General features: G+C 39.2%; 1 protein-coding gene across 2 annotated transcripts in view; it reads right to left on the bottom strand.

Annotated features, from left to right (window-relative positions):
- The window catches only part of scamp1 (secretory carrier membrane protein 1), a 74,309-nt gene extending 47,909 nt beyond the window's left edge, over window positions 1–26,400 (bottom strand). The window contains exons 1-3 of one of the 2 annotated variants that reach the window (XM_076284915.1): window positions 26,200–26,400; window positions 8,449–8,526; window positions 2,362–2,472 (exon numbers count right to left, since the gene is read on the bottom strand). In XM_076284915.1, coding sequence (XP_076141030.1) covers window positions 2,362–2,472; window positions 8,449–8,526; window positions 26,200–26,256 — 246 coding nt within the window. In that variant the 5' untranslated portion in view covers window positions 26,257–26,400. Of the gene's footprint in view, window positions 1–2,361; window positions 2,473–8,448; window positions 8,527–17,346; window positions 17,422–26,199 lie in introns of those variants that run through there. The other variant, XM_076284916.1, reaches the window with a different exon arrangement.
- Between the last annotated feature and the right edge of the window lie 300 nt (window positions 26,401–26,700).

Genomic DNA, 26,700 nt, shown 5'->3' with positions numbered 1-26,700 from the left:
AGCATCAAAGATTAGTCACACTGCATGTCATGTAAATGAGTTTGGATAATGAATGGATTTTTAAAATGGATATAGACCGATTTCTCAACAAGGCACACCGTTGACACTATTAGGTTACTTCAGACACGAAGTTGCAAGTCACCTCTACCTTTTCCTATTAGCCTATGTTACAAGTAAACTTCAGGATGTAAAGTCAGATAGATAACTGGTTGTTATTTAATGCATTCTCTGGCATTTAAGCCACTGGAAGCTAGTGACAAGCTCCCTTTGCTTGTCAGCTAGTCAATGTTAGGCTATATGATAATGTATATGATAGCTTAGCTCCCTTTATTCTCAAGGTAATAAATACCTCATTAGAAACAGGTATATTTCCAACTGCTTTTAAAACCGCTGTTGTGAAACCTTTACTTAAAAAGGTTTAAAAGCTGCTCTGGCAGGAAGCATGCATAAGGATGTAGATCCAGGAATGCACTAATATTTTGGTCGTAGTCCAGTTTGCAACAATTATTAGTTAACACTAAGTTGTAAACACGGAAAAAAAATATTAAAAACTGGATATACCAAAAAACGTTGATGTAATCGCTTCCTGCAAGGACTTTTACGGGCTTTTCCCAAATCACGGAAGAAACGTCGACGCAGCGGTATAGTAGCAGATAATCAGGCAAGTCTTTTTTAAATAAACTCCTGGTGCACTTACAAACTTTCTAATGACTCGTTATTGGACTAAAGGTCATACTTGTACTACAGCAGAAGTTTCGTACCATTCAGGGCATTATTAGTGGGGTAATTTACGAGATAAAAGTTGGTTCCATCACGACTGCAGAACGTCATTAGTTTCTGACAGCGCTACTCGACCAGGGTTCGACCAAGGGAAAAAAGGTTCTGGGAGGGTGTTTGGCTCGGGGTCATGGTGCAAAGGACACTAGGGTGAAATTACTCCGAACCTTCGCTTTAATTATATTTATGGCGATAACAATAACGGTATTTTTTTATTTCCCTTTCCTGGTTTACTATCTTTAACAATTTCAATGGGAAGGGTGGGCCTGCTTCCGTGAACATAGCACGGCGACACGGAGATTTTCCTCCACGGTGCTGAGCCGATATCTGTATTATGAAATGTTGTTTCATTTTGACAGGTTTTAAGCTCTCATTCGCCAGAACATCGCCGCAAATCACACATTGTGGGTGGTCGAGGTTATCTTTAACTTGGCAAGTGAATCCATATTTCAGAAATTCTTCCTGATAAAGCCGACGCCTCGTTTGTTCGTTTTTATTCTCACCGGCCTGTAGACTTGTCCCATCTGAGGATCGTGGAAGAGTAGACACACTGGTAGATGCCACTTCCGAGCTTTTGTTCGATTTTTTAAGCAGCCATCTGTCCATTTTGGCTAGTATGCTACCTATGTCTTTTATTTTGTTTTACTTAAAATAGCAGGAACAAGTTGAGTTTGCGTAGAGGGAGCAGATAGTTACATTGTTTTCAGCGGACCAGTAGCCCATAGGCTGAACCAGATCTTGATGAAAGACGAAAACATTTCTCTCTCTTCTCTTAACTGCGTGTAAATAAGAAAAAGGCAGACCCCCCCCCCCCCCCCCCAATATTACAATATTATACTTTGTTTCACCTGGCATAATAATAATTTCAGACTGAATACAGAAAATAATTGGCCACCCCACGGAAGTTTTTGGCGACCCCATTTGGGGTCGCGACCCCAAGTTTAAGAATCACTGCCATAAAGCATTGTAAAAACATGCATAAAGGGTTATTCATAGTATTCAAGTATTCATAAAGCCTCATAATTATCAACATAAGTCTACTTAAACATAATTATGACTGCACTCATAAAGCATTATGATGATGTTCTATAAGCCCTTACAGCTTGAAATATCACAATGCACTATAAAGCTTATTTTACGCAGTATAATACAAAGCATTATAAACACATTGATATATGATTATAAAGTATTAATAAAGCCTCATAATGTATGACATAAGTCTATATAACTATCTATACATGTCATGACTGCACTCTTTAAGTGTTATGCTGTTATGACATAAGCCCTTGCTTGAAGTATCACAATGCACCTAATTAAGAATTACAATCCACCAGTACATACTCTAGGTAAAAGTGAGATGTGCACATAATACCTAATGAAAAGCACCACTACAGACAATAAGTAAAGTGGTATAGTTTGTTTTTATCAAACCGTTGAAGGTGTAGAGTAGGCACGTGTCTTGGTGAGTAGTATGTTTCCATCACAACAGGAAACTGTAAAGTAGCTTGGCATATACTGCATCCTTTTAGGTATCTGTGGTTCTGATTTTTGTAAAAAAAAAAAAAAAAATTAAATCACATGTACCTGTGTCTGCTGTGGCTGAGAGTAGGCAGGTGGCTCCTCTGTAGGTTTCATAATGGCTGGCTGTGTGTTCGTGGAGGGAGGCACTGCTTTGGGGATGGAGCCAGGTGGACCCTTCAAAAATAAAAAAAATAGGGTGTTTGATCCTTAAATAATGGTAAATATGTGGTGGTTTTAGAGCTGAACAAAAAAAAAAGTCCTAATGTAAGGTTAGTTTAAAAGCTTTGTCCAAAGCTTTTAACTTCACTATATAAGTATATTTTAGAGTGTTCTTATTCAGACTTGTCTATAGATAGAGTGTGGAGGACAGACTATCCTGCTTTGGATGCAGAATTTGACTACTATGAAAATTACATTTGAATCCTATGAAAAAAACCTTCCCTTGTTTAATTCTTAAAATCTAAAATTATACAGTTCTGGAAAGAATTACAAAAAAGACATTTTTCTGATGTCATACTCAGTGATGGGCATTAGCTTGCTACTTGTAGCGAAGCTACTAGCTTAACTACATTTCTCAGTAGCTTGGTGGTAGTAGTGTTGTCACGATACCAAAATTATGACTTTGATACGATACCTGCCATAAATATCACGATGCTCGATACTAAAACGATACTACGGCGAAATCCTAAGATATCTGGAGAAGAAAGGACTCATACCTCCTCCAAGTGTATTGAGTCATTTGTGTTGAATTTGGTGCACTTTTGTAGTGTGTAGGTCAATTCTGGGTTCTAAACTTCCTACATAATTATTATTTTTTTATAGTCAGTAAAATAGTAGGCCTACTTTGTGTGATTAAGTCCTTTATTGTTTGTTATAGTTCATTTACATTGTGTTGTGGCAATAAAGTAGCTTTAAATAGCCAAACTAGGCTAGATCAAGGTCAGTGTTAAAATTACTGCATGCAAATCACTGAATGCTATGCAGAGGGGCCTAATCTTTAGGCCATCTGATGTACAGTATAGGCTACCCTAGGCCTTCCCGTGTTCATGGGATTTCTTTGACAGTTGCAAAGGGGAAAATGTGAGGATAGTCTTCTTTGTGCCCAGTGTACAAGTACGACGTTCCAACCACTCAGGTCTTCGTCAGATAGGCCTACACCATTACCTGTTGCAATATATCTGTGTGCATTCCTACATTACGTCTATTTCTTTGATAACATGATTTGCTACCACGTACTGTAACAATAAGCCGCTATTATTATTAGGACTCAACACGCTTTGGTGGTGTTATGATGTGGGCTTTAATTAGCGCATTTCGGGTAGCCTATCCTACATCTGGGCAATAATTATTGAACAAATTGCAGTCTACATGCCATGACAAATATTACCAGTAGTAGGCTGCTACTGACCGAACATGAAATAGATCGTTTACAAGTTATGGTAATGTTATTCTGGCGTGAACATTGCGCTTTCATCGCGTTAGCACCCTTGATTACAGCTCGTTATGTCTCGTCAAAATGATTACAGCTTTGTCTCGTCAAAATTCATTGATGAAGGAAGGTTCGCTTTATCCCAGAGAACCATACTCGTTTCACTTAGGCTAGACTAAAACATAAGAGAAGAACTTGGCACTAACCATGTAGTCGTGTTTTCTATAGCATATTCGTTAACCTGTCGTTCTTTGAACTCTTTAAAAATGTTGGGATATATCTGCGAGGTGTTTAGCCAAGTTCCATGCGTAGCCTACTGCTTTTAAATGACTTTGTGTACCTGATGGCTTGCCTTCACGCGATGTATCTGAAATAGAAATAGCACACCTTTTGTTTTATCCACAAGGCCTAGAACTGTCGGCAAAGAACTATGTTGACGTTGGCTGCGCACTCACTCACTCAGAGCTGCCTGCTTGACACGCCCACTTGCCTAAATGCGTGCAAGGAGCAGTGGGAGCAGCAGTTGACACAGACACAGAACGTTATTATTTGAATAAAGTATCGATTCTAAAAACGTCTGAAATCGTATCGTTTTTTGCGTGAAGGCATCGCGATACCTTTTTAGTATCGATACACCGTGCAACACTAGGTGGTAGCGTAGCAGCTTAGCTGCTTTTTTGACCATGTAGTGCAGTAGCTTTTACAGAAGCTATTCTATTTAATGGATCTGAACAACATGACACGTTTGTCCAACTAAATCGGAGAAGAGATGTAAACTTGTAAGACAAACTCATTTTTCATGGCACAAGTTGAAGCAACAAAATTGCGCTTGCAAAGATGTTGGTGGTAGAGTTAGGTTTCTACTGCGTGGTTATAAAATAGGCTGTCAATATTTTTTGCCTTAGTTTTTACTTGCACATGGTGAAGATAAATTGACTGGGTAGCCTAATTGTACTTTTAAATGTAGCACCACAATTTCAGCCAAGTGGAATTAAACTGGGATAATCAAGAGAAGGTTTTACAGGCAAAAATATACCAAACAATGAAGATGCAAGCATGCATGCACGCACAGTTACATAGTGTATTCCTTTGCTATTGTACTTCAAATATAGTTAAGGAGGGCAGCCGTGGCCTACTGGTTAGCACTTCGGACTTGTAACCGGAGGCCGGTTCAAACCCCGACCAGTAGGAAAGGCTGAAGTGCCCTTGAGCAAGGCACCTAACCCCTCACTGCTCCCCGAGCGCCGCTGTAGCAGGCAGCTCACTGCGTCAGGATTAGTGTGTGCTTCACCTCACTGTGTTCACTGTGTGCTGAGTGTGTTTCACTAATTGACGGATTGGGATAAATGCAGAGACCAAATTTCCCTCACGGGATCAAAAGACTATATATACTTACTTAAGGAGTTTTGAGTTAGCTTGCAGTTGATCCTGCAAGCTAAAGAAATGCCCAAATTGAGCATGTCCATGGACCATATGCACTCTCTCTCAGTACCTGCCTTTTGTTATTATGTGGTCTTTTTTCCCCAAATTCATTTTGGAGCTGTCAGAGTAACAATCAAGGGTTATTGTATTTTAATTGGACATATGCTATAGCCTACATGTGTAAATAACTAAGTTACTGTATCTGTTTGACTGAGTTATATTGGCTAGGCCATTCAAATAGCACTGACTTGGCATGAAGCTGGTTCACTTTTTTTGTTTATGTTAATTTTTTGTAAAAATTAGTGCTGTCAGTTAAAGGTGCCCTGCCACATAAAACCGTTTTTACTTGTATTTTTTAAACATGTTAGGTCCATGTGTGTTTGTGCTATGTCGTGAATGTGAAAATAAATAGCTAACTCCTCTGTCAGCTCTAGCCACTGAAAAGAAATAAGCAGAGAAATTAGGCCAATTGCAAAAGCTGTTCAGATCGACGTGGAATTGATTAGCTCATTACTATTCATGAGCTCGCCCAGTTGAGACCTTGCCCAAAATTTGTTTAGCTCTGTGACAGTTTTCGTAGGCCTATGCAAGGATGGCTGAATATCAACGAACTTCAACAATGCATTTTGCCCAAGAACCCAGACTTGAGGATCAAATGTTTAAAGTTTATTTTTTGGAACAATGCCACAGGCTTTGCAAAAAGGTTGCTGTTGGTCAGGTCAACAGTCTGACAGCCTGCATGAAGATAAACATTAATTGTCCAATAGTAAAACAGTGCAATTACCAAAGGGCCCTTGAAATAATCTTTTAAATGCTAGTTGTCAGCTCTGCCATAAGTAGTGACTGATCACTTTTGCACATTTTGTTGTTTTGCACTTTCTTTTGCACTTGTTCTAGTTTGTAATAGTCTTATTTAAAATTGCACAAATTACACAAATATTTTTAAATATTTGTATACTGTTGTATAGTTTGTTTGGTGTTGTTACTTTGTTCTTTGTTAACTGTTATTTTGAGAAGCTGGTTATTATTTATTTATAATGTAGTGTTTAATAAATAATTGTTAAATATACAGAGTCTGTAGTGTATCGCACAAAGACGACGCCAACACCCACACCGCCTCACCGACGGCTTGTTTTCCTCTAAAATGGGGCGTGATGCAGATTAAATGTATCTTGCGATGATGCGCCGTTAGTAGGCTACGTAAAGGCATGCTGCACACACTTGTTTGGGCTTACGAGCCGGCCAAAGAGTAGTAGCCTAGGCTGACGCATTAAATGTGTGCCGCCAAAGATTCTTTCACCGTCACTTGTTGTGTTATCAACATTCCTCTTTGGCTGCTACTATTTGCGATGCACTCTGCTTTCGGCAAATTGCTGCCAGGGCTAGTCTAGCAACTCTCCGTTGGCTTGTGAGCTCCAGAAATCGAAACTCAATCAGGCCAATGAAATCGTGTATAGAGTCGTTAGGTGGGCTTAACATAATGATTGATGGCAGAGTTGCAACGGTTTGGCTTGAATTCCCTGCTACTTGAAAACAAACAAGATGGATGTTGCTGTTGGCGAACAGTGTGACACGAGTTAAGCTTTTATTAAGTTGGCAAACGTTTGAACTAGCCAACTAGCTCCGCTGGTGGGAAACGCATGGGACTCGATAGCGCTGCCGCTGTCCTATTGCGTGCAGAGGGAATTTGAAAGACAACTGATTACTGCGAACGGTGAGTGCCCAGACCCTACATTTTAATGTGGGTCTGGCTCGTCAGGCTACTTTCGACATTCATTTACATTAGATTTCATTATTTTCAATACAACTCTGCACACCAGCATCGCACTTTGCCGCCGTGTAAATCACGATTTGGTCGACGCTGCTCCATAAAATCCATTGTTCATCCAGTGTTTGCATGTTAAGAACTTTGGCGCTGATGTGTGTGGCAAGTGACAGTGCACCATAGACTGTAGGCCTATAAAATGGCAATGCACTCATGTTGAAAACTTCCTTATTTTCAACTGAACTCAAAGATAATTAATATAGTATGAATATAATATTTTCTGTTTGTTATGCCCTTTGTAATGTGTGTAGGCCTACATTTTGTGCACGCACTTCTGTAGCATTTATTTCAGTTTATATCAGCTAGATTTCTGAAGAATATATTGTGTTGCCTCAGGTCTGCTGCACATCTTTTGAAATTTGATTTGAAATAATCAAATAGACCTACGTCTTAAAGTTCAGTTAATAAAGTAACTTGCTTTGCTTTCATTTGAATCCCAATCAAGATACACAATAATTGCTTTATTGTTAATATGGACTCCTGGAAAGTTCAGAAATGCAAAATAATAGAATTTTAACCATATGATAAAATATGTGATTAATCGTGATTAATTATAGGAATTCAGCGATTAATCGCGATTAAAAATTTTAATCGTTTGACAGCACTAGTAAAAATACAAAGTAGCTTCTGATGTAGTAAAATACTTTTGTGAAATGTATGTAACTTAGCTAGCTACATTTTGTCTAGAGGAAGCTTCTGTGTAGTTAAGCTTCATTTCAACTGGTAGCTTAGTTCACTACATTTTCTAAGTAGCTTGTCTATCACTTGGCATCCTACAGTTGCTGAGTGACATTCGAATGAGTTGACAGTCATTTTCAAATTTGCAGTGGTCTCCTAATTTTGAATATGACCGATGACTGATATCAGAACATAGTCATGCACCTCAAAACTTAATTATTCTGCTGGAGAAAGTTTTTATTAGATTGACACGAATAGATCTATTGAATATATAGAGCGATTTAAAAACTATATTATGTATTATTGTAAAACAGAATGTCTTATGACACAGGAAATTAGCCTCTTGTTAAGATTAATCAAACAAGGATAAGGAGGGAATATCTAATATGAAATACTCATGAATTTTCAAATTTTCAAACAAATTCAAGGTTTAGGAGGTTTAGGAGGGAAGGAGATAGGATGGCAAGGATAGGGGTGGGATGGAGAGGAAAGGTCTGAATGGGAATAATTCTTTCTTTGTTTTAGAAGAGGACGTACACCGGTTGATGGGGGGTGGGGGTGGATAATTTAGGTTGGAGACAGTGAAGATAAGCCAAGCTGAATGTTGATCTGTTGTGGAATAGCTGTATTAGCTGGGAATAACAAAAGAGATTGAGCTCAAGGTGTCAAAATCCAAAATGAGAAATTGGAGAAAAGGACTTTAAATGGATTCCTAATTGTAACACCTTAACATCTTATTAACCTGGCAACTGGGACTCTGACTATGTGTGTGTGAGTGAAGGTCAGCAAGACTTACCGGCTTTGTATCTGTGAAGGGGTTATATTCCTCCAACCCAGGGGGAGCGTTTTGTGTTACTTGTGTCACTGAGGGATCCTGTAAATAAAAGTGATAAAAGTAGACTTTATTGATGATAATCTTATATGGCATCCCTCCCATTAATTGGCCAACATGGCTACATTAACACAGTATAAAATAAGATTGTTGGTTATTCTCTCTCCTGCCTTAGTACAGATGTTGTACTGTCTGGTGCTCCAGAGGATGGCAGTTTTGTAGCAAAAGGCAAATCATTTAGACCGAGTACAATCTGTTACTACATCTGTTACCTTCTCTAAAATCAACATGTAATACTCACTTAACCAACATCACTTAACCTATTGGTGGCCAAACTACGGCCCGCGGGCCATATCCGGCCTGCCACACACTTTAATCCGGCCCGCCGAGCATTTAATTAGGTTATCATAGGCTGCTTGCTATTTTTTTCCAGCGATAGACAACGTTGTGGTTAACTTTACTGCAAACTGCTTTTCACTGCTCTTAGGGAAAATGTACAATGTCGATGTCAAAACAGCATGTCACATAGAGATAATACTCTTTGTAATCTCCATTGTAGCAGATCTAACTTGAACATTATGCTACTCCATTTCATTGGGAAGCGTGCACGAGAGGGAGAGAGAGAGTGGCAGGTTCCAGCTGGCTTGTCATTGTTGATAATTGATATCTCCTTTTTATAAGAAACTTTTAAAATGAAATCCTGAAAGTTCTCATTACTGAACATTTATAAACTGGGTCATTCCATGTCAAATCACCCAGTGGCTGACAGGTCACCCTCCCAAAAAAAATCTGAAAAAAATCACTGGTGTTTGTAGACCAAACCTATGCATAAATCTCAAATAGTATATCTGTATCACTAATGGTTCCAAAACTACAGCCCTTTGAAGTTTCAAGTCATTTTAAGCATCATGGTGAAAAACAATTTTTGTTCAACTTCCAACATTATTGTCTCTTTTGGTATTTCACACACATTAGTGAAACTATGTGAATAGAAGTATATTTTCCAGTTAAATTAAAAAATCCAATCAAATCAGGTGTATCTTGTGTAATTCCCCCTCTGCATGGCTATAAATTCAGACAGACAAAGAGCATCAAGATGGAGATCAGTACTTTGTCTACATGTGATCTGGGAAAGAAATTGGAAAATGAATGTAATAAAGGAACATATTCAAGAAAAAAGGGGTTTCTAAAATTCATTGTCAGATGCAGAAAAAACAATGCTAACAAGTTATCTTCTTTTTTTGGATCCACACAAGCCCTCATACCTTGTTATGAATACTTTCATGTGATGGAAACACACATGGTCATCTTCATCAAGTGAAATACCTGATCTCAACTGAAGTAACACTTCAATCTGACAATGCACTGAATTTTAGAAACTCCTTATTTCTTGAATATGTTCCTTTATGACATTCATTTTCCAACTTCTTTCCCAGATCACATGGAGACGAAGCACTGATCTCCATCTTGATGCTCTTTGTCTGTGTCTCACAAAGGACTGCATACCATAAGACTTTGCCTAACCAGCTAGCTAGTAATTATTAAAGTACGCATAGGCACTGATAGGTTGAAGCTCGTGTAGAAAACTTGTTACAAAGATGGCAATTATGCTAAATCTTCTTGTTGCATGTATGATGACCAGTCAGTCATGTGTGTATAATTTACTTGATCAGTTTATTTTCTCTAAATAAGATTTATTTATGTGTAGTATGTTGTTCATGCTGCAGTAATTATTTGGAGCAATTCAACTATGAACCATAAACTGTGTGATTAGATTGGATATGTGCAGCAAACAAGTGACTCTCTTACTCTTACATTGACTTCCATTGTATTAAAAGAGCACCACATGTGGTGCAAAGTGGTACTGCAGATCCAGTACAAATTCAGTGGATTTATAGACAATATTTAGCAAAAATCTTATTTCAATGAAGAAACTCAGCAACAAGCCCAAGTTTTGGGCAGATGATCCTCACATTTAGAATTATTTATTAGTAGGGGGGCCTATGTGTCTAATTTGGGGGCTTGTGGGATTCGCATGTTAATTTTTGGAGAGTATTATATCTTTGTTCTAGGGGTTCTTAAGAGTAAAAAAAAAAAAACATGTCTCCATTTTTTTGAAGGTTTTGAAAAACCCAAATCAAAGGTCCATAAACCTCACATTGCTGGTATTATAGCATAGGGTTTGGTGCCAAAAAGCTTGGATGCCAGCTGCCAGCATAGATAAGTGCTTCTTCTGTCAGAAGCAGACAAAAGAGCGTCTTCATGGTGTCCTCTTTCAATGCAGGCAACCAACCAAGAACTATAAGTAATATTTTGAAGTCAATGACTTTTAACAGGTAGCCAGTGTAAAGATGCTATGATGGGGGAATATGTTCATATTTTTTTGTGTGTGTGCAGCGGCATTTTGTATAAGCTGTAAGCTCTTTAGACAGGTATTATTACAGCCAGCATAATAGCATTGCAATAGCATTGCAATAGTCTATCCTTGAGATGACAAAAGCATCCATAATTTCTCGGCATCTGGTAAGGATAAGGACTTCCTTAAATGGTAAAATTAAGTTTTGGTGATCTGTTTTATGTGATTACTTAGTGCTAGGTCCTGGTCAATTATAACTCCTAGGTTTTTAACACTTGTGGATGAGGTCAGTGGAAGATCACTATATGTAGCCTGTGATGTGGATAGGATATCCCTCATCTTTTTAGAACCTAAAACCATGACTTCTGTTTTATCTGAGTTCAAAAGCAGGAGATTATTCGTCATCCATGTCTTTATATCTCTTATACATGTGTCAAGTTTGGCTAACAGGGTTAATTCATCAGGTTTTATGGAGAGGTATAGTTATGTATCATCTGCTAAACAACAGGGGCCCCAGTACTGAGCCTTGAGGCACTCCAAATTTTACCATAATCTGGGTAGATGGTTTATTATGGACCTGTACAAATTGTTGACAGTTAGGAAGGTATGATCTAAACCAGTGGTTCTTTTTTTAATTTTTTTTTTTTTTTATTGCAAACACCATTGACATTACAGAAAATGCAACACTACAACGACATGCACAAGAATACTACATCAGACAGACAGATGTACATTACACAAACACATACTGTAACTTAACAAGACACAAGACATAACAGAAAGGCTAAGGATGATTTGCGTCCAGGATGATCACAGATATGATTATCAGGGATGAAATTGATGACCGGAATGACAAGAAGGGGGGATGGGGGGGTGCGGATGGTAGCTCTGAGAGTGTGAATGAGGTGGTGTTGGGATGGGGGTGTGGGTGGGGGGGTAAGGGGTAGTGAGTGTGTGAGGATGTATGTGTGTGAGTGTGTGTGTGTGTGTGTGTGTGCATATGTGTAAGGTTGGTTTGCTGTTGGGCCAGGAGGAGAGTAGCTGGAACACAGAGAGGGAGGGTTTCAAAGGAGAGGGGTTGTAATTATTCTGTTAGAGATGAGTGTAATAATAAGAATAACTGATTGCCTGACTGATTCACAACCTGGGCACCCATTAACGGCCACAGTTCCACCCAGCCCCGGCAGTTATGGCGATGAGCTGACAGAGGGGAGGACCTGCGTGCCACCCTTCCCCCCAGGCCCCCAGCATATGCACACGTCCCCCACTACCAACCACACCTCGCCCCCAGAACTCCACCCAACACGCCACTCTTGACCTAAATATGTATGTGAATGGCTAGGTTGAGAGCTCTATCTAGTGTGTAGCATTAAAAGAAGTGGGCATGCATGGTGAATATCTGTCAGGATTTCCCCATGCACACCACACTTACCCTGTGTAAGATGTATGCCGCCTCTGAATGTGTGCATTAAAATAAGTGAGGCATGCAGATAGACACCTGATGAGGTATCTACCTGCACTCCACCCTTACCCTAGCCTATTTTGTAGTTTTGTTTGTGTTTTATGAATGTCACCTAATATGTAGTGCAATTAAAAGAGAGTAAGTGTGCTGTGTGCTTCCAGGACAAGGCATGTGCATGAGCGTATGAGGGGGGTGCACAACGGGGGCCCAGGGCCAATGGATAACCCACAGGACCCAACCAATGCCAAACCCACACCGCGACCCACCAGGACCGAGTCTCCCAAGCCATCCAATGGGGCCCCGGCAGAATAACAATGAGAGAGGCAGAGAGAGTAAAATTAGAAAAGTTATCAGAGATGTAAATAAAAGGGGGAGGGGAAGAAGGGGATTCTATTTATTTGCTATTAATAATAATAATAATAATAATAATAATAATAATAATAATAGTTCCAGCTACCATCCCCTGCCCAGTGTTCGAGGATAAGTGTATCTGTTGATGAAGTGTGTTGGTGTGGAGATGGATCTCAGGCAAAGAGGGTCAGGACTGTAGGTAGGTGATAAAGGGGTACCAAGGAGAGGTTGTATCCTGAGTATTGATTAAGTTTGTAGTTGATAGGTTTTCTAATGATATATAGTCTGTTAACAAGTTTTTCCAATGAGTGATGTGAACATTGTTCCTAGATTTTTCCTAGAAGGACCTATAGATTTCTGTGTGGATTGGAAAACTTCAGGCTCCAGCCGGTCAGATGATGCACTGAACATCGCGAGACTTTGGGTGAGATCCAAAATGGCAGCGCACTAAACACTGACACTTGTAAACAGGGATACAAAACTTTATTTCTCTTCTGCTAAAAACAATTACTACCTCTCTACATCACTCATCAAAAACCGGATTATATTCTCCACCTGTTCCGACGGCAACCTATTCATTCCGGACGTTATGGCATCTGAACCCAGCAGGAAACGCACCCGTGACGGCACAACAGAGACTGAACCAGAATCACCTCCCGCTTCTACATCCATCGAGGTCAGTTTATTACAATCCATAAACAGCAAACTTGCACACAGATATTAAGGACTTATAAGCCAGCCTCAATCTCAGATCGACACACTCGCACTAGAAAACCGTGAACTCAAAGGAAATATCACAAACTTATCCGACCAGGTTAATCAACTCACCCGCGAAAACCGGATCATGAAAGAAACAATCCTAGACCTCCAGTGCCGCAGCATGCGCGATAACCTCATTTTTTCCGGAATTCCCCTGCCAACTTCTAAAGATACACCTGACGACCCAGAGAAAGCAGTTAAAGAATTCTTGCAGTCATCTCTCAAACTACCGCCAGAAACAGTTGACAAGATTACCTTCCACCGTGTACACAGTCTCACTTCCAAAGACAATAAAAAACCTCCTCCAATTATCGCCAAGTTCGAACACTTCAAACACAAAGAACTCATCAAAAGCAAAGGAAAAGAACTGAAAGGCACTTCATTCGGACTAAACGACCAATTCCCACAAGAAATACAGGAAAGAAGAAGAGCCCTCTTGCCCATAATGAAACAACTCAGGCAAGAGGGCAAACGAGCAGCTCTGTCAGTCGATAAACTATATATGTCAATGGAACACTGTCACCCTCAACTCTCTCTAACCCACTGTAGCCTACTGATGCTTGGATCACCTCTCTCTTCTCTCTCTCTCATGTTTCACTCCTTTTGCTCCCCCTACTCACCCATTCTCTTTTGCTCTCTCAATGCTTAATGTTATTCATTGTGTTTTGTCTATATATGTTTGCTTGTGTGTCCTGTCTGTGTTTGTTTATTATGTCTATAGGCTAAAGTCAAATTATGATCTGTATGTTTTCAATGCTAAACAGGAAATTTTCATGCTGTCACCACTCCAGAACCAAATTCCTACCTCCTTATTCTCTATATTCTTCTCAGCCCCTACCCTTTACATCTCATTCACACACCACATTACATACCTATTCCTCCACCCCCCCTTCTCCCTCTCCTATCTAACTGACATCTGCACACTCTCACACACACAATACCCATCTTATCAAACATTTTCATAACTGCACAATCACAACATGGTACCACTTACATTCCTGACCTGGAACATCCGTGGGATTGGATCTCAGGCGAAGAGGCTCAAAATCTTAAATCATTTGGATAGTTTAAAAGCTGACATATGTCTCCTACAAGAAACTCATCTCTCAGAATCAGACTACACCCGTATCAAATCAGGACAATTTAATCACATTTTCTCAGCTCATTACAATACAAAACAAAGGGGAGTTTGCATTCTGATTAACAAAAGAATCTCATTCATCCATAACACCACTATCACAGACCCAGAAGGACGTTTTGTCATCATAAACATCTCTATTCACAATACCCCTGTAACAATTGCTAATGTTTATGGCCCTAATACAGACAACCCAGTTTTCTTTCAGAACCTCTTCACCTCCATCTCAACTCTATCTGGCTGTCCCATCATAATCGCAGGCGACTTCAATACAGTGTTAGACCCCACAATTGACAGATCTGATCACTCTAAAAGCAAACGAATCTGGCAATCCACAAAAACAATAAAACAGTTCATGAGTGATTCTGGCCTTGGCGATTGTTGGCGGCTTCAGCACCCAGACTCCAAATGCTTCTCTTTTTTCTCTCCGGTCCACCACTCCTATTCCCGTATTGATTATTTTCTAATCAGCAACTCTATAATGAAAAATATCTCTGATTCAACAATTCATCCATAGTCATTAGCGATCATGCCCCATTTACAATTAAATGGAACATAACTAACCAGCAGCAACCATCTAGCAAATGGCGTTTTAATACATCCCTCTTACAAGACCCAAATTTCATCAGCTTTGTTGGGAGAGAGTGGGCATTCTTTCTAGAAGTGAACGACTCCTCTGAATCATCTCCTTCCCTTCTGTGGGAAACAGGAAAAGCAGTACTCAGAGGAAGAATCATCTCATATTCAGTATACAAAAAAAAGAAGGAAAAAGAACAGGAAGTAGAACTCAACAATAAAATTAAACAGTTACCATTAAACAGAAACCAATGCAAGCAACCCAACTGAAGAAACACAGGCAAAACTTAGGAAACATACATTCAAACTCAATGAAATACTTAATAAACACACTCAATTTATGATTCACCGTCTAAGGCAGGAAAACTTCCACCATAGCAATAAATCAGGTAAATACTTAGCAAATCAAATTCAACGTAACAAAGAAAAATCAACAATCCCAGTCATAAAGAACTCAGCAGGGAAGCTAACCAGTTCACCTGAAGAAATAAATCATGTTTTTTACCAGTTTTACAATAAACTATATTCTTCAGAAATAAACCCCAACCAGGAATTCATAGACTCTTTCCTAAACAGCATCAAATTACCTCAACTCAATGAGACCCAAATAAATAACCTGGAATCACCTATAACTCAACAAGAACTGTTTGATGCCCTGAAACAGATGCCCAATAATAAAGCACCAGGTCCGGATGGCTTCCCTGCTGAGTTCTACAAACAAATTTGGACCATCTTAGCTCCACTTTTCACCAGAATGATTAATGAATCAAAACAGAAAGGACGCCTTCCAACTAGTTCCACCACAGCCTCAATTTCACTGCTCCTCAAGCCCAATAAGGACCCAACATTGCCATCCAGCTACCGGCCAATCTCTCTCCTTAATGTGGACAATAAGATAATCGCAAAAATGCTAGCACACAGATTAGCAAAGGTCACCCCATCCATTATCCACCCAGACCAAACAGGCTTCATTAAAGGCAGAATTTCATCCACCAACACCCGCAGACTGTTTAATATAATGTATCACTCCACAAATGTTCAAGATAATACCATCATAGCAACTCTAGACGCAGAAAAAGCATTTGATAGGGTGAACTGGAATTTTTACTGTTTTCCACCATAGGGAGGTTTGGCTTCGGAGAGTCGTTCATTAACTGGATTAAACTTCTATACACCTCTCCTTCAGCCACAGTAATCACCAATGGACTAACATCACAAAGTTTCACTCTTCACCGGGGAACTAGACAAGGGTGCCCACTCTTCCCCTCACTATTTACAATCTTCATTGAACCCCTAGCAGCTGCCATCCGTCAGAACCCCCTCATCAAAGGTGTCCAGACTCCATATATGCATTACAAAATCAGCCTTTATGCCGACGACATTCTTCTCTTTCTTCAAGACCCCACAACATCAGTAAAAGAAACCATCAAACTAATTGACACATTCTCTAAAATTTCTGAATACTCAATCAATTGGAATAAATCTGCAATTCTCCTATTACATCCCAACAGCTGGGATGTGACAGCCAACTCTTTACCTATTCCACTCTGCACTAACTATATCACTTACTTAGGGATAAAAGTCTCCCCCAGGCTGTCAGACTAATTTAGCCTAAATTATTCCCCTCTACTCACTTCAATAGATGATGACCTCCAACACTGGAAGAACCTCCCATTATCCATCATGGGCAGAATCTCAGTAATCAAAATGACAACACTGCCCAAAATAAACTATTTACTCTCTATGATTCCAACCCAGCCCACCCCACTCTGGTTTAAGTCTCTCGATTCATTAATCACTAAATTCTACTGGAAAGATAAGACCCCAAGGATCAAACTCACCACTCTCCAAAAACCAAAAGCCCTGGGAGGACTAGAGGCCCCACACTTCCAGCACTATGCCCTGGCCAATCAGCTCCACTTCATTTACAAATGGCTACACCCCACCCCCTCAGACAACACCTGGTTAGACCTAGAACAAACAATCTGTAAAGAATTTAAAATCTCAGATCTCCCTTTCTGCAGCCAGTCAATCAAAAAACATCCATCCTTCAAAGCCCCAACAATTTCATCTACTCTGACAGCCTGGTGGAGATTCTACCACATCACTGATTCACCTATAGCACCATCAATTCGCACCCCGATTTGGAATAACCCAGATTTCACCGTCAATAAAAAAACACTTAACTTTCACACATGGATGGGAAAGGGCATCACTTACCTTCAACACATTCTTCAAGACAATAATCTGGCCTCTTTTTTCTGTTTGGTCCAGAAGCACGGCATCGAGAGTAAACACTTCTTACAATACCTGCAAATTAAATCATCTATCCTAGGAAAAATTAACATCCAGACAGCTAACCTTGACATTCCCCCACCAATCTCAGAGCTGCTTAATATTCCCTCTCCCAAAAAAATACTCTCCCAAATTTACAAAATTATATCTCGTTCAGAAAAAACAATTGGCCTGCCATATCACAAATGGAAATCAGACTTATCAATTACTCCCGGTGCCGACTTCTGGACCAAAATGTGCAAAAACATTTACCTCATGACAAAGAATAGTAATCTACAACTAATACAATACAAGGTTCTTCACAGATTTCACTTCACTGCACATAAATTGGCTAAAATGGGGTTTGGTTCGGATCTATGCTCTCACTGCACACAAAATAACCCAGACACATACATCAATGCGGTTTGGCATTGCACCCCAATCAACCACTTCTGGGTGAGTGTCACAAAATCTCTCTCTTCCATCTTTGGCTGTCACATCCCAGCATCCCCTTCCTTATGCATACTTGGTGATACATCCACAGTCAATTTAAGCAACTCTTGCAATAAAACACTGCTGGCAGCGCTGACTATCGCCAAGAAAACAATCCTCATGAACTGGAAATCTAACCAGTGGTTCTTAAACTTTTTGTGTGGCGACCCCACAAAAAAGTATGGCAAGGTCTGGCGACCCCACTATCCCCAAACCCATTCTAAGTCCTTACTCAAATACCCCCCTCAAACGTTAACAACTAAATCAAGCAAAAACTAGAAAGCAAAGTCATTTGTTTTATTTACTCCATATGAACAAGAACCGAGAAAACCAAACAATCACGATTAAACAAGTGTAGGCTGCCGCCATATCAGATCAGAGCGCTATGTGAGTAGCGCGCGCACACACAAGCACGCACACACACACATACACATGCAGCATTAGGCCTACAACGTTACATTAATTATATTTATGGCGATAACAATAACAATATTTTTTATTTCCCTTTTCTGGTTTACTATCTTTAGCAATTTCAATGGGAAGGGTGGGCATGCTTCCGTGAACATAGCAAGTTAACTCTAGGAGGAATGCTGCATACAACGACACAGAGATTTTCCTCCACGGTGCTGAGCAGACATCTGTATTTTGAGATGTCGTTTCATTTTGACAGGTTTTAAGCTCTCATTCGCCAGAACATCGCCGCAAATCACACATTGTGGGTGGTTGAGGTTATCTTTAACTTGGCAAGCGAATGCATATTTCAGAAATTATTTCTGATAAAGCCGACACGCCGTTTGTTCTTTTTTATTCTCACCGGCCTGTAGACTTCTGAGGATCACGGAGGAGTAGACGCACTGGTAGATGGCACTTCCGAGCTTTTGTTAATTTTTTTAAGCAGCCACCTGTCCATTTTGGCTAGTAGGCTACCTATGTATTTTGTTTTGTTTTACTTAAATAGCGGGAACAAGTTGAGTTTGCATAGTGGGAGCAGAGAGTTACATTGTTTCTATCAGCGGACCAGTAGCCCTTAGACTGAACCAGATCTCTTAACTGCGTGTAAATAAGAAAAAGGCAGAAAAGGCCAACATTATTTTCCTTTGTTTCACCTAATAATAATTTCAGACTGAATACAGAAAATAATTGGCGACCCCACGGAAGTTTTTGGCGACCCCATTTGGGGTCGCGAGCCCTAGTTTAAGAATCACTGATCTAAACCAGTGTTTCTCAAACTTTTTCAGACGAAGGACCACTTAACCAATAAAACAGAAACACACAGACCACCTAGGTTAAAAAAAAAAGATTAGATCTACTTCAACAGTATATTAGCCTACACAATAGGCCTACTCACTGAACCACCTTGCTTATTGTCTTTGCACTTTGCTTATTGTGTTTATATGATTTAAACTGACTTATTTTACATAGACAGTGTTGCAGAACTGTGGATTTATATACAAGTTGGGTCAATATAGCAGACCACTCATCTATATCATATTTTACCAGGTTTGCTTGCGGACCACAAAGCAGCGCTGAGGTCCAGGAGGACAAGGCTAGATTTTTTGAGGGAGGGCTTAATAACAGATGTCTTAAATGACTGCGGTACATGCCCTGATAGCATTGAATTATTTATAATCTAGAGCAAAACATTATCCAGGAAGGGGAGAGCAGTCTTAAGAAGGTGAGTAGGAATAGGGTTTAGTAGACTAGTTGTAGATTTTGATGAGGAAATTGTGAAGGTGAGATCTAATATGTTGTGTATATGTAAATTAATTAAATGTTGTTTGAGGTCTCATCTGTGATTCTGTGATTTTGCTATCTTTCAGTATGTGTATTTGGTGAAACTGATTGGTTATTGATCTTATCTCTAATTGTTTAACATAATAATCATAATACAGACAATCATACTGTTGAAAATAAGAAAATGACTGTTTTGTGAACTTTATTCAACATAGCCAGTGATTTAGGCAAAATGTATGGTGTTAATTATAGTGAAATATACAATTTCACAAAAAAAGGGTTAAAACAGGTAAAAAAAATAGAGACATAATTTTTCTCCATGTTCAATGACCTCTAATGACAGTCCAACCACTCTCCAAAAATTAACATTTCAATCCCACAGAAACCACATAGGCCCCCTGACTATATGGTAAAATGTAAAAAAACGGGCTTTTTGAAAATCAAGCCCAATTTTAAAAAAAAATGCTCTGAAAATATGATAATGATACCAACCAAAGTTAATGCATGGACATGACCTTATAATCCATATATGAGTGGGGGAAAAATCTGATGAATGTGTCACATACTTTTTCAATGAGAAAAGGTGATGATGTCTTTTCACATAATGAATTTATAGCCATTTTCAGAGCTTTGCAGAGGGGAAAGTACACAAGATACGTCTGATCCGATTGTTGGAAGTTGAACAAAAAGGATTGTTCACCACGATGCTTAAAATGACTTTAAGTTTCAAAGGGTTGTAGTTTTGCAACGATTAGTTATACAGATATACTATTTAAGATCTATGCATAGGTTTGGTCTACAAACACCTGTGAATTTTTTCAGATTTTTTTGGAGGGTCACATGCCAAATGTTGCTGAAATTGGGTGATTTCACACAGAATGACCCCATAACGATAAAATACACTGAACAACGATAAACAAAGTCTCTCCTTGTGTTAATGAATGTGACGGTTAAAATTCGATGGGTTCTGATTGGCTATTAGCTTTTTATCGTTCTGAAAATCGCTCTGAAAGTGATACCCAACGATATCGTTCTTCATCTCGTTACCGTTATAGTTTATGTGTGAACGTCGTCATTCATATTAACGAGAACGATATTTATTTTTAGTTATCGTTATCGTTCTTGGTGTGAATGGGCCTTTAAAGGTTGTATCAGCGATTTCAGGCCCAAAAAAGGCCCAAACATAAATAATCACATTCATCTAATGGGTCATTCCGTGTGAAATCACCCAATTTCAGCACAATTTGGCAGGTGACCCTCTCCGAAAAAATCTGAAAAAAATCACAGGTGTTTGTAGACCAAATCCATGCATATATCTTAAATAGTATATCTGGATAACTAATCGTTGCAAAACTACAGCCCTTTGAAACTTCAAGTCATTTTAAGCATTGTGGTGAACAATCCTTTTTGTTCAACTTCCAGCATTATTGGCTCTTTTGGTATTTCACACACATTAGTGAAACTATGTGAATAGAAGTAAATTTTCCTGTTGAATTAAAAAATCCAATCGGATCAGACGTATCTTGTGTACTTTCCCCTCTGCAAAGCTCTGAAAATGGCTATAAATTCATAATGTGAAAAGACATCATCACTTTTGAGGGCTTCTCATTCAGAAAGTATGTGACACAAATTCATCAGATTTTTTTCCTACACATATATGTATTATAAGGTCCTGTCCATGCATTAACTTTGGTTGTTATCATTTTCATATTTTCAGAGCATTTTTTTAAAATTGGGCCTGATTTTCAAAAAGCCTGTTTTCATCTTCTCATTTCACCACGTGGACAGTTAACAGGATTTTTTTAAAATGTACCATATATCGTTCTGTATGTGAGGATCATCTGCCCAAAATGTGGGCTTGTTGCTGAGTTTCTTCATTGAGATAAGATTTTTTTAAAATATTGTCTATAAATCCACTGAATTTGTACTGGATCTGCAGTACCACTTTGCACCACATGTGGTGCTCTTTTAATACAATGGAAGTCAATGGAAGAGTAAGAGAGTCACTTGTTTGCTGCACATATCCAATCTAAACACACAGTTTATGGTTCATAGTTGAATTGGTCCAAATAATTATTGCAACATGAACAACATACTACTCATACATAAATCTTATTTAAAGAAAATAAACTGATCAAGTAAATTATACACACATAAGACTGACTGGTCATCATACATGCAGCAAGAGGATTTAATTACCATCTTTGTAATGAGTTTTCTACACCAGCTTTAACCTATCAGTGCCTATGTGAGTACTTTAATAATTACTAGCCAACTGGTTAGGCAAAGTCTATATCCATCGTGATATGCATGGGATGCAGTCCTCTGTGATACATAGACAAAGAGTATCAAGATGGAGATCAGTGCTTTGTCTCCATGTGATCTGGGAAAGAAGTTGGAAAATTAATGTCATAAAGGAACATATTCAAGAAACAATGGGTTTCTAAAATTCAGTTCATCAAGGTATTTCACTTGATGAAGATGACCATGTGTGTTTTCATCACAAGTATTCATAACAAGGTTTGAGGACTCGTGGATCCAAGAGACATTTGTAAAAAGATGATAAATCGTTAGTATAGATTTTTAATGCATCTGACAATGCACTGAATTTTAGAAACCCCTTTTTACTTGAACCATATGAACCATAAACTGTGTGTTTAGATTGGATATGTGCAGCAAACAAGTGACTCTCTTACTCTTCCATTGACTTCCATTGTATTAAAAGAGCACCACATGTGGTGCAAAGTGGTACTGCAGATAAAGTACAAATTCAGTGGATTTATAGACAATATTTGTAAAAAATCTTATCTCAATGAAGAAACTGAGCAACAAGCCCACATTTTGGGCAGATGATCCTCACATACAGAATGATATATGGTAAAATTAAAAAAAATCCTGTTAACTGTCCACGTGGTGAAATGAGAAGATGAAAACGGGCTTTTTGAAAATCAAGCCCAATTTAATAAAAATGCTCTGACAATGTGATATGGTTAACAACCAAAGTTAATGCATGGACATGACCTTATAATCCATACATGAGTGGGAAAAAAATCTGATGAATTTGTGTCACATACTTTTTGAATGAGAAGCCCTCAAAGGTGGTGATGTTTTTTCACATTATGAATTTATAGCCATTTTCAGAGCTTTGCAGAGGGGGAATTACACAAGATACACCTGATTTGATTGGATTGTTAAATTCAACAGGGAAATGTACTTCTATTCACATAGTTTCACTAATGTGTGTGAAATACCAAAAGAGCCAATAATGTTGGAAGTTGAACAAAAAGGATTGTTCACCACGATGCTTAAAATGACTTGAAACTTCAAAGGGCTGTAGTTTTGGAACCATTAGTGATACAGATATACTATTTAACATTTATGCATAGGTTTGGTCTACAAACACCTGTGAGTTTTTTTAGATTTTTTGGGAGAGGGTGACCTGCCAGCCACTGGGTGATTTGACACGGAATGACCCTAATCTTTCCTAACGATCCACTAGCTGCCCGCCCCATAAGCAGGCCTTCATAAAAACGTGTCTCTGTAGGCAGCCTAGGCTCTGAGATCTGCACACAAAAACAATTGCTACCAACAAGTGTTGCCAACCACTCAAAGGCAAAATAAATGTGTTCCAACCAATATCGGCGTCACAATCCCTTTTAAATCTAGCATTAGCAATATCCCCTTATAAGGCTATGGAGTTACAACTGGGTCATTCCACGTCAATTCAACCAGGGCCCACGCACTTAAGTCTCTGAAAAAATTACCAGGTGTACCTATGTTACCCAGGAGACACACTGTAAAATTACTTTTATGTAAGATCAATACTTTCCAAGATACAGCCAGTTTAACAGGGGGAGGGGGGTGTCGATTTTGTTCGGCCTCTTCTTTTTGTTGAAGTTCACAAGCCAACAGCGCAAGAACTAAACCATGTAGGAGGCTCAAATTTTGCATGACGGTACATCAATAGGAATAGTATCAAAATTGTCACGTTTTGTCTGGATGATCCTGCATGGTCATAGTTGTCCCTCAAAGATGATCAAAATTGTATTGGAGATTTTGGCTGGGCTCTGTTTAGGCCTTCAGAAGACATATTTGTACTCAACATAGGCTCTTGATTTATTTTCCTTACTGAGATAAGTAGAAATACTCTCACAAAAGGCAATGAACAGAAAATAAATTTCTTCAGGGTCTGAAAAGCAGACCTTACAAGTCTGAAAAATCATTTTGGTTCTCATTTTCAGAGCAACATCGTATCATATTGTATCCCTTCTTTTTAAAAACACCAATTTTACTTGTCTTATGCAAATCTTTCTTTCTTACCTTCCACCCTGAACATGGGCAAAATGCACCATTGAGATCAATATGTTTTGTATAGAGTTACCACAGGTTACTCTATACAACCACAGGTGGCACTGTGGTAACACTATATAAAACATATGTATTGTGACGTCGGCGCCGGACATATGGCTGCCGTTGCTCAGTGTCCTCCTCAACCTTACGTTTTTTCATCTTTCTAGTGTTATTATCGCACATTTTTTATCATGCGCCATACGCTGATCACTTACAATAGACAGACTCTCTTAGATATTAAACTAAATCTGCAAGCCACAACCACATCGGGGGACTTTCACTCCGCTAGTTACCAAAGTTGTTTACATGGTTGTTTACCTTGGTTACCTGGGAAGAAACGCCGCCGGAGGAAAAGAGGTAAAAGAGCTGGGATATTGGTCAGATTGAGGAAAATCTATATTCATCTATATCCATATCTATATCCAATCACTGGATAACAAGCTGGATGATTTTAGAGCCAGACTGGCGTTTCAACGTGAGATCAAGAACAGCAATGTATTCTTCTCAAAGTATGCTCATTGAGCTCAATGCAAATCAAACCAGCTAATAGGCTAACTGAAATAACACCCATGCCAATCTCTAGGTATGGTGAAGGGTATGTGATGATGTGGGGCTATTTTAATTCCAAAGGCCAAGGTAACTTTATCAGGATGCACAGTATTCTGGATCCATGAAATAACTGGCCTTTAAAAATAAAAATCTGCCTGCCTCTATGGGAATTTAACATAGGGGTGTCGATACTTATGACCCCTGTATTTTAAGGAAGAACATTTATTTATTTATGATACATTATTCATTCACTAAGAAAATTGGTGTCCTTAAAGGTTAGATATTTCCTCATTTTTCACTTAAGGCATTAAGATCAATTTCCAAAAGATGATTTTATATTCCTCTTTTCAGTCAACTTTAGCATGGGTGCCAACACTTTTGGCCATCACTGTACGGATGCTCTTCATCGACTACAGCTCCGCTTTTAACACCATAGTTCCATCCACGCTGATCATTAAATTGAGAGACCTGAACATCAGTCCCTCTCTGTGCAGTTGGATCCTTGACTTCCTGACTGACAGGACACAGGCGGTACGGCTGGGTAACATCATCTCCTCCACTCTACACTCAGCACTGGTGCACCGCAGGGATGTGTGTTAAGCCCCCTGCTGTACTCGTTGTATACTCATGACTGTATGCCATGGCAACTCACACCTCAAACACCATCATTAAGTTTGCTGATGACACCACCATAATCGGCTGTATCACGAGTGATGATGAGTCTGCTTACAGAGCAGAGGTGGCAAACCTGACATCCTGGTGCCAAGACAACAACCTGCTGCTCAACGTCAGCAAAACCAAGGAGTTGACTTCATATCCGTCTATAACAACTTGTTTGTGAATATCTGACCACTTCTGCTGCTGTGGTAGGCTATGAGCACAGGGAACCAGTAGGTGGAGAAACCAGAAGGCACACAACACCGGCAAACATGTGACCAGCAAGACCGGAAACGAGTTTGCGGCGCAAGTGGTGTCTTAGTAGCTGCCTGTCTAACCGAGCTAGATAGATGCTCAGTCAAAGAAACATGAAAATAGTGACATGTCAAAACGTAAACCAAACACATTATTCCGTCAAATTTCAATATGAACTCGAAATTACCTTGGTTTATCACCCATGTAACTGTTAACTAATATTTTGTGTTGCAAGCACATATTTTCCATCACAAACTTAACCTTACGCTGCAAACTATGACAAGGTTTATTTTCATTTCATTATTTACCTAACTTAGTTGGTCTAACTTAAAAGTTACGATATCTAAATTAAACAGCATCAAGGAAGCAGATGCATGTGTCAAGGAAAATATAACGTTCGCTAGTTAGCTAACGTTAGATTTTAAAACAGGGTGACGTTTAGCTAACTTCACGTTGGCCGATAGCTTAGAAACGCTAGCTGGATGTTCAGACACTTGACAGCGAACTCCTTCCCATGACAATTTCCACCTCAGCTAAAACAAAACATAATATTGCGTTAACAACTAACTCCAACCAAATACAAAGACATACATCAACATCCATACATCAACACTGAATAACTCCAGAAGCCCACCAGTTAACTTACTAGCCTAACATTGTAGCCTACCTGACTCAAGCTATAGACCGCTCGGCAAGCTAATGGGAAGCTAACATAGGATAGCAGCTAACTTGTCGACCGTGACTAAATTTTTTACAACTCACCTGAAAGGGATTGCTGAAATCAGGATCCGCAAATGGGTTGCTGTCAAAATCCGACATTCTCACGTAAGCTAAAACCTCTTCCTAAAATGTTGACCGAGCTTTCGGCTGACAATACACAGCCTAAACGTTAACCGTAACGTTACCCCTTAACGTTAACTGTTCAGGCTTCAGGTTTCTTTCAGCTTCAGCAGCAAAATGGCAGGATAGGAAGTGATGTGTGCCTTCGATCATTATACCTCATCGAATCATTTGCAAGCTTCGCAGCAACTTCATCATTATAAGCTATATATTAAAGTCAGTCAAAAACAACTCAGTTTATTCATATTATCGTCATATTATAGTAAGGAAAATCGTAAGGCACTGAATATGCGCCTGTGCAGAAAGGGGTCCACGCAGAGAAGCTTGCTGGAACCCTATTTTTATTGTATTATTTTTCTGTCCTAAATGTAGTTAAAAACTGAAACCTACGGGCACCAAACTTAGCCATGCAGGGATCTCACA

Source organism: Alosa pseudoharengus, unplaced genomic scaffold, assembly GCF_046254945.1.
Source record: "Alosa pseudoharengus isolate Yale_2024_CS ecotype anadromous, Long Island Sound unplaced genomic scaffold, YU_APseudo_1.1 YU_APseudo_1.1_scf_14, whole genome shotgun sequence".
NCBI lineage: Eukaryota > Metazoa > Chordata > Actinopteri > Clupeiformes > Clupeidae > Alosa > Alosa pseudoharengus.
Note: the sequence above shows the minus strand (reverse complement) of the source record. Positions and strands in the feature narration are given on the sequence as shown.